Consider the following 15451-nt stretch of genomic DNA (forward strand, 5'->3'; position numbering starts at 1 on the left):
TTCCTTTTTCCACTGCGGTCAGTGGGTGTCCTCCTGGTTTTGTCACATCGGCGGCTTCTCCTCACTGACAAGAAAAGATGTGGATCTGGTTTAAACAAGAAAGTCTTTGTGTTATTCTTTTTTTAAACCGACGATAACGCGAGCTGCGATACATCGATCTAACCGCCAGGTGGTGCTGAAACTCACCCTCAGTGTCCCCACCTCACCTTCAACTCAGTACAATCTATGAGATCTGTTGGACATACTGATATATCTACACCTGTTCTTTTGGTTTTTGTCATTTGATATAATATTGTAGTTAAGGCCTGCACCCTGTTGTCTCATGCGATTAAAAGAAAATGTCAGATCAGATTGATTAATGGCAAATACCTGTTTCAGAAGGAGTTTAGGGGGCATCTCGGGCCTCTGGGTGAGAGCCAAGTAGGCAAGCTAAGCAATGACAATCCATGACCCAGTGACCTTTGCTATATCTCTTTAAACTCAAGCCAGTAAGTCACTTATCTAGTAATGAAGTCGTCTAGTTATCAAGAAGGTCGCTGGTTCATATCAAAGTGTCTTTGAGCAAGATAGTGAACACCAAAGTTGGCACCTTGCATGGCAGCCATCAATGTATGAATGTGTGTGTGAACGGTGAAAGTGACAAGTGCAAGAACAGGAACTGACGGACAAGAATAATAGTTCAAAAACAAAAAAATACATTTAAAACATAGCGGACAGAAAAATAATGATTAAAGACAATGAAAAGCATAAAGCAAAATCAATTGTTTACATATTTGAAGATAGTATACATTTATTTACCCATCCCTTCCCTTCCCAGCTTCCTTAATGGTCTAAACCTACACTCTAATTAATTATCATAAACTTGTCTAAATATAATATTGATTTCTTTTTATATTTGTCACAGAAAAATGTAAATTAATTATTAACATATTTTTATCAGCCATATTAATCTTAATCATAGTGACCAGTTATCTTTTTTTCTTTATCTAAATGACATATTTTACAAGAGAGAAGAAGTAAACCCTGTCAGTCAATCATACATGTATTGCACAAGTGAATCTGCCTTTTTGATTTTATATTAATGGATTTAAATACAGGTAACGTGAATGCACGCTGGAATATAAAGCGTACAACCTTCTTTTGACTTTTATTTCTTAATTTGACAAGTAACTTGTGATTTGTAGATGATGGACAATAGATACTGCTGAGTCATGCTGTGGATCACTGACCACTGCTGCTTTCTCTTCCCTTTATTAGTCCGTCATCTGACTCTCAAAATGATGAGATGGGACAAATACTGTAAGCACAGCACACAAACATCAGTCATTGATTTGCAAAGCAAGTTGTGCAAGAGCTGATCCTCATTTTAAATTACATGTAATAGTTCAACTAGTGTAAAAAAAATAATCTGCTTGGGGTCATGTATTGTGCCATCATGGGAGTATACTATGAACAAAAGAGTCGGAGCAGAGGTGATGATTATTGCCCCTGGCCACAGTCGCAGGTTAATCCAGTCCTATGAAAAGTGCATTGTGTTTACTGCAACAAACAACACATCAATCGGAGCTTGGATCATGATTTATGACTTTATTTTGTCACATCGATAGCACAGTTAATGACTCACTAACACCGACCACAGCTGCTCTGTGGAGATCCTTGCAGAGATGAGGTGACGCATGTTGATAAATGGAGGCCGTCCTGTGACTAAGTGACGTTACACTCAATCAGCAAACTAACTCAAGTCTGTCAATGAAAACTATAAACTGTCTCTAAACAATTTCACAAGTGAAAACCTTGAAACACTGCACTGTGGCTGTCCATGTGTCTCGTAACAGCAACTGTGACCAAATATAAAAAAGAACGTTTGAAAAAATACAAAACGAGTCAAATAAGAAACACAAGCAAACGTTCTCATACACGTCAGGTACAGAAAGCAAAGCGTATACTTCTAATATAAAGCAACACACACACGGAGACAAGCTGCAGTTGTCTTTCTACAAGGCAAAGCTGATTCATGATCAAGCCAAGGCATCGTCTAAAGCGTGAGCGTGGATATTTTCTAATAACTGCACTGAGATACATTTCATTAGCTGGCTTATTGCTGCTGCATACACGTACATTCCAGCGTGTGCCCTCATGTACTGTAATGTTTATGTGTGTGTGAGTAGTTACAAGTGCTTCTTTCTCTAAAAGGAATAGATACAATTCTCTGGATGTCTGTATGAACGAGTAACATGCAGTGACTTCTTTCAGCTCAATACAGTTTGATAAAGCGGTTCTGCCGAAAGCATCTTTTTCTCTGTACTTTGTACCATGAATCCATTTATAGTCTCGAAAATGCTGCCCGTGTTTTATCACCAAACATGAGCAACACAACCATTTGACTGCTCATTACAGATAAAGACCTTACTTTATAATTATATTTGTTTAGAAAGAAAGAAAGAAAGAAAGATTAAAACATAGTTAAATAAAAACAGAAAAATTAAAGACAGACAATCCATGGAAGACATTGTTAATACCACAATCTGTAATTACAATCAGATTTCACTTCTTGAAATAAATAATATATAACATAACATAATAATGTCATTGACAATCTTGAAACTCATAGCAGCACATTATCATTTTACTTGTATGCAACATTTTTTACCCTGCAACCTCTGTAGTCTCATTCTTTCTGGTAGCTACATTGTCCAAAATGTTTCATACTGATGAACAAAGGCTCAAATACCATAAAATAAGCAGTTATAATTTCTCCCTGTCACTATAAAAGATAATAGAGCTTTGCTGGAAGGAAATTCAGTTTCACTGAGGTAGGAGGCTCAATTAATGGATCGGCTGATAGCCTGTGAGTTTGTGGACTTTACAGGAGAATATGGTCAATAGTCTTTTAGAGTTAGAGCTATTAATTTTAGATTATGTCTACATTAGATTTCCTCCAGTGATTTAGTGTTGTACTGTTGCCTGTAAAATACAAACATGGTGACACACATCAAATTTCATAGTTAGTGAATGAGGCTACCAAGGTTTGTTAAGCTTTAATGTTCTGGTGTAATGTTACATGTTTACTCTGATGGATTGTCTATATCTGATGACATTTTCCTCTACAAGAAGGAAACCAAGCCTGCATATTGTGAATTTAAAAAAAGCAGCTGGGTACACAGTCACCTTTGATGACACTGTACTACTATTACATGTTTAAAGGTGCAATATGTAAGAATTGGCTATCTGTCAGATTCGCACACCCAGCAGATTAACATATTATCACCAGAGTAACTGCTAACTGCTGCTACCTGCAGCTGTCATTAGCTAGTTAACTCAGATACAGTAACTGTGCAGCTAGCATCCTATTAGCTAACTCTGTCCTGACTGGGAGCTCGGAGCACCAGGTGACTGTTGTGTTGTTTGCACTGATAACAAAGGAGTTTTGGATTCAGAAACAGTGCTGGGAAAGCAGGCAAGGGAAGCTCAGCAATACTCAGTAAACACGACCGCACTGGAGCCGAACATGGTCTCTGAGCCCAACAGAGTCCAGTTTGATGAGATGATTTACCTCGGCTTTTACCAGGACTCTGAGGACACCATGGGTTCAGGTGGGCACAGGAAAGAGAGGGAGGTTGGACATCAGTCAGCACAATCCTCTGCAGGACTGGACTATACTACTGGACCATCCCCCTCTTGAGATTCAGGTGGTATTATGAAACAAGGTGGGCCAGAGCTAGCTTGTTAGCATGCTAACATCATTAGAGATCTCTGCAACGCAATACATAGGTGTCTTGGACATACCGTCCAAACTCTTGTTTCTTTGCATTCCCCTGATAAAATCAGCTTTTTTTTAAAGTATTAAATGAAAATCCGTACATACTGCACCTTTAACTGTCTTTACAAGGCTGGTACATAGTTTCTACATGTGCCTTTAAGCTTCACTGACAACAGCTCGCCGGCTGTGTGCTGTTCAATAAAAGTAATGAAATTAAATGGAGTGCCAGTGGTCCAAAAACAATGTTAAATGCTTATAACTAGGCTAGCAGACACGCGGTAAATCATTTATAAATCATTAAGTAAAAATCTAAAATTTAAAGCCGACTGGGACCACAGCAATTTGGGCTGAGCCAGAAAAAAACACTGCGGGTGGTGAGGTATCTTTAAAGTCCCTCCCAGCATACAGAGGTTTGTTGCCATAGCAACTCAGATCAACAGTACACACAACTGGTACCGACATACATCATACTTAATTATTATTCAAACACGTCCCTTCTTTCATCAATTGAAAAAATAGAACGTCAGAGGTGTTCAGAAAATCTTCCTCCTCTTTCCGGAGACAGGAACATCGATTTATTACGTCTGTTTGTCCATCCAGCCAAATCCTGATTACATACTTTATCAATTTCAAGAAGAGTATGAGGGTATATGGGGAATTCTGGTTATTTACATTTTAAATAAGCGATTCAAAGCATTTCTGCAGGTCATAAACAAAGTAATTAACAAACATGTAAACTTTATGTTTTGAAATCAAATATCTGATCACTAAACTTTCCTTTTTTAAAATGTCCCTTTGATAAATTCACATGTTATAATCGTAGTGTGGGCTACAGAATATCATGCTGTGATATGCTGAATAACTGAAATTACTGCAGCTACAAAAAGACAAAAGCATAACGGATCCTTTATAAAATGTTTTTTTACCTCAAACGTTTACTTTTTGTCATTTTCTTATCCGATAGTTTCATGAAAATAAAGACATCAATTAATGTTTTTGACTATTTTAAAGACTGAAAATACTGAAAATGTGTGTAAACACCAACCATGTACTGAAGTGTACACACAGTGACGGACTGACTGAGTGGATGAACGAGCGGCTTCCTGAAAACATCATCTAAAGCATTCGCTAGCTTAATAACATCAACGACTTTGAAGGTATACTATGATTTGCACAAGTGCGCATTATTTATTTATTCAATAACAGATCTTTGCCTTCATTGGGTCAGACTAATTTTAGAAAAGAGTGGCGTTACAGGAGATTCCGCTCAGCAGGCAGGCGGACACCATGTTTGATTATTGTAAACTGGTTTAATCACCTGGTTCATTTGGAAGATTCAAATGATTGTTTATGCTTCACAATTTTAAATATAATCATCATGATTATTGAAATAAATCGTTTGTTCCTTTATGTCGCTGACTCTGCTGCCTGAGATAAGCAAGAGACTTGACTGCATTCAGTTTTCTGTCAAGTGTAAAGGTTCATTTTAATGAATGAAAGTGGTGCCCCACGTTCATTAGCACCTGTGATTGTTTATCTATTATCTTTTTGATGAGTAACCCAGACCCAATCTCCTGTTAATACTGATCCATAGTGTAGTGATTTGTTTTATATCAAATGGTTTGAAAGAACTAAAAAAATACAAAAACTCCCCTCGCTCCAGATTCCTTACAGATGTTTTAGTCACTGCTAACTTCCTCTGATGGCCTCTTCGATCACCTGCCAACAGGAGCTTCACGGTACCATGCAGGGAGATTCATACTGTTACACAAGGACGAATGAATACTGCTAAATTTGTTAACTAGACTGGTTAGCAAATGTTTTGTCACTGTGCACCAATGCATCTCCATTTTTCATGTAAGGGGAAAACATTAATAAAAATCTCTACTGTAGGACTGATTCAAATGAGCTGAGCTGAAGATGTCTCCTAACTCCCCACCAAGCCTTCCCCAAGTTAGATGATGTATGAATTCATGTATATTATTAACTGCTATATTGAAAAAGATATCATTGCCCACCCAGGATTTCCCTTCCCCTGTACCCCTATCCGCCCTACACCGCCCTCTCTCGACTGTCCACAAACTGGACAATCTGTTTGCGAGCGTGAGAGATGACTGGAGTGAGTGGAACGATCTGACCACCAGGAGTAGTAGCTCCAGGAGATGAAGCACCAGGAGATGAAGCACCAGGAGTGGAAGCAGCGGGTGTCGAAGCAGCGGGTGTTGAGGCCACTGGCGTTGGAGCTGCAGATATCGAATCTCCAGGTGTCGAAGCTCCAGAAGCAGAAGCAGCAGGGGTTGAACCACCAGGGGTTCCACCTGGTGTTGTACCGGGAGTGGCAGGGATGACAACAACAGGGGCCAGGCCTGGACTCTCAGCTCCGGCCCGAGGCTCCAGTCGCGGGGTGGATGTGACAAAACGAGCCTCCCTGATCCGGTAGGGACTTCTGTAGGTGGAGATGGGCGACAACTCGGAGCCCCAGCCAAGATAGCTCCCACTGGAAGGAGATTGTGCATCTGCGCTGAAGTACAGCGTGGTGCTGGACTCTCCAGGTAATGCTGGTTTCTTCTCTGGAGAACCAATCAGGAGAGGAGAACGTCGCTCGGGAGACCAGCCTGGAGTCTTGATGTCCAGGGAGCCCACGGAGGATGACGCTTCGGTCAGGGTCCCAGCGTTGCTGTCAATGTGGCGGAGGCTTCCTTGTAGTTGCGGAGATGAGGGAGTTGGTGAGCCGTAAGCAGCACTCTGAAACTCCTCTTCACCTTTGGAATTAAATCACATTGGATTAAAAGGAAGTACCATACTTGAGGTGTGACGACTAGGGCACTAGTCATAATAAATGAACTGTTTTCTTGTCTGCAATAAGACTGTAAGTGAGGGTGAGGTGTTTTTCTAACCTCTCTCTGAGGGTGGGGCGCTGGAGTCTTCTTCTGCAGTCTCTTCAGGAATGACCTCCTGGACTGGGATGATCTCTGGAAACCGTCTCATATCCTGGATGCTTGTGGGAGGAGCTTTTCTCACTGGCCTTGCTACCACAGTGTTTAAAGGTGGCTTTGGTGGCGGCACCACCTCTTTCACCTGTGAGGTAAGACACCCAGATGAGCCCCAGACTGCAGACTTTACTGTATTTTTAGAGGAACATATTGAGGGATAAATTGAACAGAGATCTTGCCTCTGGAGTCTGGGTCACCTGCAGTGGAGCTGGTTGAGGAGCTGGCTGTGAGATCTGAAGAACCGGCGGTTGAGCAGGTGTAAACTGACAAGAAACACAAAACACAAATGCTAGGAAAAACAGGTTAATGAAGTAGATATCAGACGAGATCGAGATGTCTTCATACTAATGCCAATGAGCTTGATATAACAACAGGGACACAACAAACCCGAGGGACACGGAAGTCATCAGGGGAGTGAACTTCTTCAGACAGACCCATGAGACCAGCCAGTCCTCCCTCGCCATATGACGACCAGATCCTAGTTACATCCCCCGTCTTCATGGCCAAGCGAATCAGCAGCCAGTGGTGATGTTTCCAGCCTTCCCATTGGATAGGGAGATCCATGAGGGTCCCACCGCCTGAGTAGATTGACAAAAATGGTCAGATAGATAGATAGATAGATAGATAGATAGATAGATAGATAGATAGATAGATAGATCTTTAACAGACCAGACAGTGTCGCATGGCGATGGAAAGTGGGTGAGACTTTCTCCTCCAATGACAGTGCAGATCCACGCTCCATGCAGGCTCCACCTATCCCCCTGTGGCGAATACTTTGGAAAATCTCGAAGGACTTCGGGTGGAGGAAACGATAGTACAGCACCAACGCTATCACTCCTGGAGACAGAGAGAGAGAAGGCCTTGGAACAAAGCTGTGCACAATCGGTAAACCCACATGCTAAACACCGTAAACATCTTAATGGCTTCACATTAGCGTGTTAGCATTATTTTCTATGAACCGCTGTGCCACACTGCCTAGCTAGACTCTTAATCTAATCCCATAATGTGTGGCTGTGTTTCTCACAGTGTTGGTGTTGTTCCAACATCATAATTAATGTTGCTCGAGGAACACCATTTCAACTTAGTCTACATTGTGTCTGACTGGATAAAGTAAAGGACTTTCATCGGGAGATTGGGGTCTGTTTCACTCTCCTGTCACAGTTTGGTTAGGTTTAGGCATCAAAAATTCTTAGTTTGGGTTAAACAGACCACTCAAGGTATAAACACATGTCAACTACTCCATATGCATATTTTTCCAGTCTTTTCCCAAATCATAAAGCTGTGACATTACAAAAATCTGATTGGTCAGCTGCAGTTATTGCCCTGAAGCATCATTAATCATGATATTTCAGGCACAACACCAGCGCAGCGTTATCAAATCGTGTATGTGTCTCACCAATGAGGAAGCTGCAGAAGACCGCAGCTGGGATCCCCACAGTATCCCAGGACACCATGGTAAACAACCACGAGGACGCCAGAAGAAGAAAAGCGTTCTCTAAGAACATGGCCTGGAGAAGAATGACCAAAAACAGAGGAAGATGTTTACCCTTTCCCAAAATATTGTCCCACAGTCTTGTAGTTTTTTATTCAGCGTTTTGATTGTTATTGAACTATTGTCGTGTCAGCATCTCAGATATGTGAACGTGAAGATTTTCATCTGCAGATGAGAATATTTGGTCGTTAAAATCCAAAGGTTAGACTGTATATGTTTTATCTCATAAATTGTTTTTCTTTATTCAAAATAATTGTTTTTAGAGTCTCACATGTTGTGTGTCTGTGTTTCTGTTTTTATCAATGGTCCTGCCAACAACTGACACACAAACAAACAAACAAACACACACACACACACACACACACACATACCAGGTAGAAGCCAGCCATGCGGCATCTGGATTGTCCATACTTCACATTGAGGAAAAGGAAGATGTGAATGGCTCCCAGGACGAGGTTGAAGATCCTCCATCGACTAGTTGAGCGTATGATGTCAGTTTGCTGGGACACCATCCAGAAAGTTGCCCCCAGCCAGTGCACGCCTGGCACACACACACACACACACACAACCAGTTAAATATTTAACCTTTCATACATACATAAACATACTCTTTCAGTCGAAACTGTAAACTGAACAGTAGAGGAGGGGAATCATGACAGTGTGTCATCACCACAAGATTTGGCTGTAAACTACATTGACTAGTATTCTTCTCAGAAACTGAACTGTTTGTCAGATTCAACAGTTTGAAGATGAAACTTTGGCATCCAGACTTACCCATGACTCCCAGGATCCATTGTTTGAAGATACGTGTGAAGAGCATGAGAATGGCACATCGAGATCCCAACATACCAACCTGCAGACGGAAAAAACAGATCTGTCACACAACAGCCCCACACTATATTGATCCCGGATATATATATATATATATATATATATATATATATATATATATATATATATATATATATACATATATATATATACATGCCAGCTCCATATATAAAGGGTTGTTTAAACATGCCCACCCTCCACACCAGTCGACAGAGAATGGCAGCGGGGGTCATCTGTAGGTGTCCTGGTCTGATGAGTGAACAGGCTCTGGCATAGAGGACCAAGGCCCAGGCCAAAGACAGCAAACACACCACAAAACAAACTGAGGCTGGAGGGGAGAGAGAGCAGGAAGGAGGCGGACAAGAAAAGAAATGTGAACACTCCCATACATAGTAATGGTATACATGAACCACTGTTTACCCATGGTAAGGTGCGCTTGGCGTGTGCCTCCTCTCTTGTGTCTCGCACTGCGTGTTTCTAGCAGTTGCACCACATATTCCATCAATTTCATTTAACCGTTGGTTGCGCAGGCAGCCCTGCTCCACAGGTGCGTCACGCTGTTTGGCCAAAGACAAGCTTTTCCAAGTAATTTGTGAAGCAGCTGCACCTGTAGCAACACCACGTCTGTGTATAATCGGGGCTTAATCTGTAAAATCGAACCACACTAAGGTTAGGATGAAATACTGAGAGCTCTGCACTGAGACAATACAGACCGTTAGAGGAGCCAGCTCGCCCATTATTGTACAGTACATCTTGTGGTGTTCATGTAATGCAGGAAGTGATAAAGTGGATAAGCAGTCCAATTCCTGCCCATGTATTTTTAATCAGGGTGGAAATATTCTTTACCACGTACAGAACCAATTAAGAACTAATACAGTAGATGCCACTTTAAAAATGTAGTGCATGCTATCCTGAGGTGTGAGGACCACCGGGTGTCCCTTGAAAGCTTCCCACATGATGTAATAACTCATTCTCTGGCCACTTGGTTAAACAAAACCTTTTTAAAAAAAGTTCATATGTTAGCAAAGAGTATCATTAACATCTAAAATCTAAAGTTGAATCTTTACTCTGTTTCAGCTGTTCTGGTCTCTTCATACTCCTGAGGTAACCATCACTATGAGCTCCATAAAGCAGAGGAGAGCTGCAGAATCGGGTAATAATTATCTGGTTCATCACAACAAAAGACCCCTTTCAGACTGCAGCCTTGTTTTCACATTATTTTGTAAATAAAAAAATATTGATTTTAACAGTTTTAGATATATTTTGTTATCATTATGTTGTGCATGTTTGAGTAAGAGTCCTTCAAAATAAAATGTTTGGTAACATTCCCTCTCTGGAAAGTTGTTTCTTCATGGACTGCTGATTATTGTTGCACACGGTACATATATTTCACTACCACACACACAGATTAAGGGCGCCGTTTCAGATCTTATTGCCCTCGTACACTTTGCTTTCTACATTCCCATGTTCGGTCTCCCCGTACCTGGAGACTTGATTCCTATGTCAGTACAGATGAGCACATAGCACTGCAGCAGCGTCTGAGGGAGGGTGACCACCAAGGCCTCGAACAGACGTAAGGCGGAGCAATCGGCCTGCTGCATGATCTCAGCGTACACGTCCTCGTTGGGCAGAGTCATGCACTCCAATAGCCTGGATAGAGACACAAAAGAGAGAGAAAGAAATGCCACAGTAAACACCTTTTTTTATCATCATAAACATCAAATGTAAACAAACCTTGGCAAACTTTTACTGGAAACTGTCTTTCCTGCACACACACAAGGATTGCCCACCTTTTGAATAGCCCCAGGTGTAGTATGTGTGTCCAGGTGAGAGACTTCCTGCGTATGCCTCCATCTGACAGGTACCACAGATAACTGAGCCACTGAGGACCCCAACCTGACAGACGACAAGACAAATCTAAATAAAATATCTGTCCGTCTCTGTAACCGAGCTCCACCGACAACACGTTTCTGCTGTAAATATAGATTGATGTCTCGTTGTTGTTCGTCTCACCTGGCAGCAGGAACAGTGCAGTGAAGCCAGAGAGATAGGCATAGCAGTAGTTGTGACCCACCCACAGGTAGTACACGAAGCAGTAGATCACTGAGGAGAGAGACGGGTACAAACACAGACGTAAACTCAATGAGCAGTCAAATAAATGAGAAATGTTATGAACTCACTGACAGAGTGGACTGCTACGATTCAAATCCAGAGATCTTCTGTCTGCTCATGATGCTATAGACTGCTGTGATATCTCTCACAATCAACTGGCCGCTGATCAATCTGTATCAGGTAAATCACATTGTATATTTGGACGAGCCTCACCTGACACCTGCACAGACAACTGTATGACAATAAAGCAGATACTATAACTACAGAACAGATTGTATTTTGTATGATACTGTTTATGTTGTGATGTTAAATAAGAAGCCTTTTAGCTCGTATCTTACATAGATACTAGATTTTGGGGGCCGATGCCGACATCAGGGAGTAAAAAATTCCAATAACAATATATCAGCTGATATTCTTATACACACTTAATACATAAATAAACACATATTCTTTTTGCTGGATGATTTACAAATACATGTTCATGTCCAAACTGACATCAGTGCACTGAAACAGTAAACTTGTATATTGGACAACATACACGATACAGATATATATGAAGCTGTGTTTACATGGACCATAATAACCACGCAAATTCTTATTCTGATCAATTGTATTTGGCTGGAATAAATATATGCTTTCTCTGCATGTGTTTGTACGGAAGAGGATTAGGGCCACATGTGAATTTTTTTTGTAGTTCTGACTTCAAAGTCAGAATTCTGAGAAAAAAGTCAGAATTCTGACTTTAATCTCAGAATTCTGAGAAAAAAGTCAGAATTCTGACTTTAATCTCAGAATTCTGACTTTTTTCTCAGAATTCTGACTTTAAAGTCAGAACTACAAAAAAAATTCATGTGTGGCCCTAATCCTCTTCCGTATGTTTGCCTCTTGTGAGGGAAACATAAGAGTTGCTCAAATGCAAATTTTGTTCCCAGAACACAATCTTAATAACTGTATTAACAGGCAGAGCTCTTCTTCTGTTATATTTACAGTAGCTAAGACACTCTGCAGCATACAGAACAGACATCATGGCACAGGCCAACAAAGTTATATTCTTTCTACTTCAGGGCACTTAAAGCCACATCTCATCAGATAATTGTATTAAGCTTCCATGTAAATAGCTCAGCTGGAACCTCGATGTCTGCTGCCGGATATGTTAGTTAGGCATCTTATGAACGTCCATAATATTTCAAATGACCTCTGTTCTGCATCCTATGTAAGGTTTGTTGACAACAAGAGTGCTGCCCCCTCTCCTCTCCTTTTCCTTTTTCAGCCTTTCTTCCCCTTTCCTTTCTTCTTCATTACCTTTTTCTTCCTCTCTTCTCCTTTCCTTTCTTCTTCATTTCCTCTCCTCTCCTCCCCTCCTCTCCTCTTCTCTCCTCTCCTACAGTCTCTGCTGCCCCAGCTCTGCAGCTCTGCCCTCCTCCGTTCCTCCACTCATGTAATCTGAACCGTTAAATTGCTAAACAGGCGGGCTGTCCTGGCAGACTAGGCCTCCATCATGGGGTACGCCCATCCCCTCGTCCATTCATGCACCTCCAAAAAAAAAAGGGCGCTGAATTTGTGACAACATGGCCCCGGTTTGTTTTGAGATCCCACAGAAGGCTGAAATGCTGCAGCTGAGAAGATGGAAACTCAGGAATGAGTCTGCAGTTTCTGCTGCACGCAGGATTTCATAACATGCAGCGTGTAAAAATAGGAAAGAGGCGCACTGGTGCTGACTGCAGACTGCTCTGACTTTATAATTCATGACAACACACACACACACACACGCACACAAACAGCTGACACACAGGTACAACTTTATACGTTCGTATGATTGATGCGGATGATTGAACACAATCATCTGAAACATTCTGTCTCACCTACTGTCTCCTCCATCCCACACACACACAGACACGCACGCACACGTACGTGCGGTGGCCGCGCACATGCGCGCGCACGCCAATAAAGTCAAATAACACAAACACGCACCAGCACATTAAAATCACACTGTCAATCACACAACACTCACACTTCATTATTAAACGTGCACGGTGTGTGTTTGTGTTTGTATGTGTGTGTGTAGGTGTGAGTGTGTGTGTGTGTCCCAGGTAGGACTCACGTGCCGTCCTCTCTGCAATGATGAGAAATGCGGTAAAGGCGAACACGCAAACTTGGCAGCACGGCATGCAGGCGCCTCCATTGCTCGGAGTCGCCGAATAATCCCTCATGGCGGGTGGAGAAGCTCAGACTGGCGGTGCGTGTCTGTGTGTGCAGGTCCGCAGGCCGCTGTTGTTCTGGTCCTGGGCGGGAGTCGGTCCAGCTGCGGCAGCCTCCTCTCTCCTGCTCCGAGTCCCCGTCCCAACGTCACCGCCCGTCCCGTTAAAGCGGCAGCGGTGCAGCTGGAGGAGGAGAGACGGTCCAGACACACACAGACCTGGTGGTCAGCCCAGACATCAGACTCATATATCACAACTACAGACGATTCCTCACATGTTGTCTTTATGTGTGTGTTTGAGTGTGTGATCAGTCAATGACATCGTGGCTTTTCTTATGTTGTAGTATAACAAGAACACAATAGGCTGGAATGTAACTTAATACACCTGATTAAACAAATAGAAAAGCACACATCAGTCACACAAATGCTCATTTATGTATGTATCAGTTTATCTGACAGGGACAATACATGTATGCATTATTACATCTAATTAAAATGCAACCAATGGTCTTCTAAATGTGGCTCATCTGCAGTCCTTCCCCCTGGTTAGACCTCTGAGGAATAAGACACATGATGCATCACTGCCATACAGACAAAAACAAAAGATAAAACAGTTGGAGACGATTCTAAAATGAGAGATTTATAAAATGTCCAAAGCTTGAAAATTACTCTTTTGTTGAGGTGTTGCAATGGTGACATTTTTTCAGCCCCTGAGCTCGTTTGTATAATGACAGCATATAGTTTCACAGCTGATTGGGGTGGCCTGGCTGCAGACAGTCAGGAAACAATATTTTCAATCAAAAAAGTGAGATCAAAATGGTTTCTGTAACAAACAAAACTCATAATGACAATGTTGTGTCTTGAAAAGTACAGATGTATCTGACGCTGTGATCGAACCCTCTCAAAGAGCACATAGTGTAGAAACAAGTGATGGGGAGCCGAGTGACTGAGACAGAGACACCATTCACCGTGTTACATTACACTGTAGCAGCAACGTGATTTTGAAGCTGATATTTTAAGGTAAAAAAAAGTTACACACTGTTGCTTTAAGTGACTTAACTTATTCATTAGTGATTATATATCAGAGCATTTAACTTATTCTTATGGTGAGTACATTATTGATTATGAATAATGACGCGTATGAGGATTACTCTGTAGATTGAATGGCTGAATGAGTGAGAAAACCCATATGTTTAAATCATTCTGCCTCTGAGTCTTTACAGGTGTTATCATAATAACATGATTGGTTTTATTTGGACTATTCATTCATTTATCTATTCATTTTAATTTAATTTACCAGATTGATTATTTCCTCCTCCTTTACTGTTGCTTTTGACCTTTTACATGTAGCATCTACTGTACGGTTCACGAAGTGCAGGGGCACCTCATGGACACCAGGGGGAGTCTGACTCCAGTATTTCATAATGGTGATATTGAATAAATAATAGAGTTCATTGATAAAACAGTTTGTCGTCTGTCACTGCAGAGATGGAGTTGCTTTGTTCCAGCACATATAAAAGGTCACATTTGAGTATGTGGAAAAGTGCGACTGTAACTTCGACTGGTTGGCAGGAGCTTCGACATTGTGGTGTAAGAAATTTGCCACAATTCCTCAATGTAATTCTAACAAACATCCAACCAAACAAAGGATTGTATCTGTTTATGTGTGCTAATGCTTCCCAGTATGGATCAGTGTTACTTACTCTGGACTCTTCATCATGTCCCCAAGTGATGTTTCATGCTTCCTGCAGGGCGACTGCAGCTCAAAGGTCCATTTGGTAATATATTGTTATCATAGACGCTGAATAAAGGCAGGTTTGAGTGGAATAACTAACATGTAACATACTTAAGCTGTCTTTACCACTCTGATATGGTCCCTTGCTTGCTGGGTGTTGTACTGTGGCTCTCCTGTCTGCCACGGGGCATCACAGTATACTCCCTTACCTTGCACTCTCAGCCCACAGTACTCTGAGGTTTTGGTTCTGACTTGGTGTTCTTATTGCAATGGTGTGTAATTTATCCCAGACTGTGAACCTGGTTAACAGGAATGTCCACTTTAATGTATA

The 15451-nt window shown here is 41.6% G+C and overlaps 1 protein-coding gene across 3 annotated transcripts; it reads right to left on the bottom strand.

Moving 5' to 3' along the window:
* Positions 1-1567: 1567 nt before the first annotated feature.
* On the bottom strand, positions 1568-13675 carry xkr5b (XK related 5b). Of its 3 annotated transcripts, none has more exons than XM_030415086.1 (13): positions 13290-13675; positions 11090-11179; positions 10867-10972; positions 10560-10726; positions 9271-9404; positions 9020-9098; positions 8617-8786; positions 8150-8261; positions 7423-7590; positions 7141-7331; positions 6951-7016; positions 6658-6838; positions 1568-6522 (listed from the first exon to the last, which is right to left on the bottom strand). In XM_030415086.1, the coding sequence occupies exons 1-13, from the start codon at positions 13396-13398 to the stop codon at positions 5813-5815; spliced, it is 2283 nt and encodes a 760-aa protein (XP_030270946.1). In that variant the 5' UTR covers positions 13399-13675; the 3' UTR covers positions 1568-5812. The 3 variants fall into 3 exon arrangements, with proteins under 3 accessions (XP_030270946.1, XP_030270945.1, XP_030270947.1); XM_030415085.1 differs by having other exon boundaries at positions 6933-7016; XM_030415087.1 differs by lacking the exon at positions 13290-13675 and adding an exon at positions 12491-12943 and having other exon boundaries at positions 6933-7016.
* Positions 13676-15451: the final 1776 nt, after the last annotated feature.

This window comes from Sparus aurata, chromosome 4, assembly GCF_900880675.1.
Source record: "Sparus aurata chromosome 4, fSpaAur1.1, whole genome shotgun sequence".
NCBI classification, from domain to species: domain Eukaryota; kingdom Metazoa; phylum Chordata; class Actinopteri; order Spariformes; family Sparidae; genus Sparus; species Sparus aurata.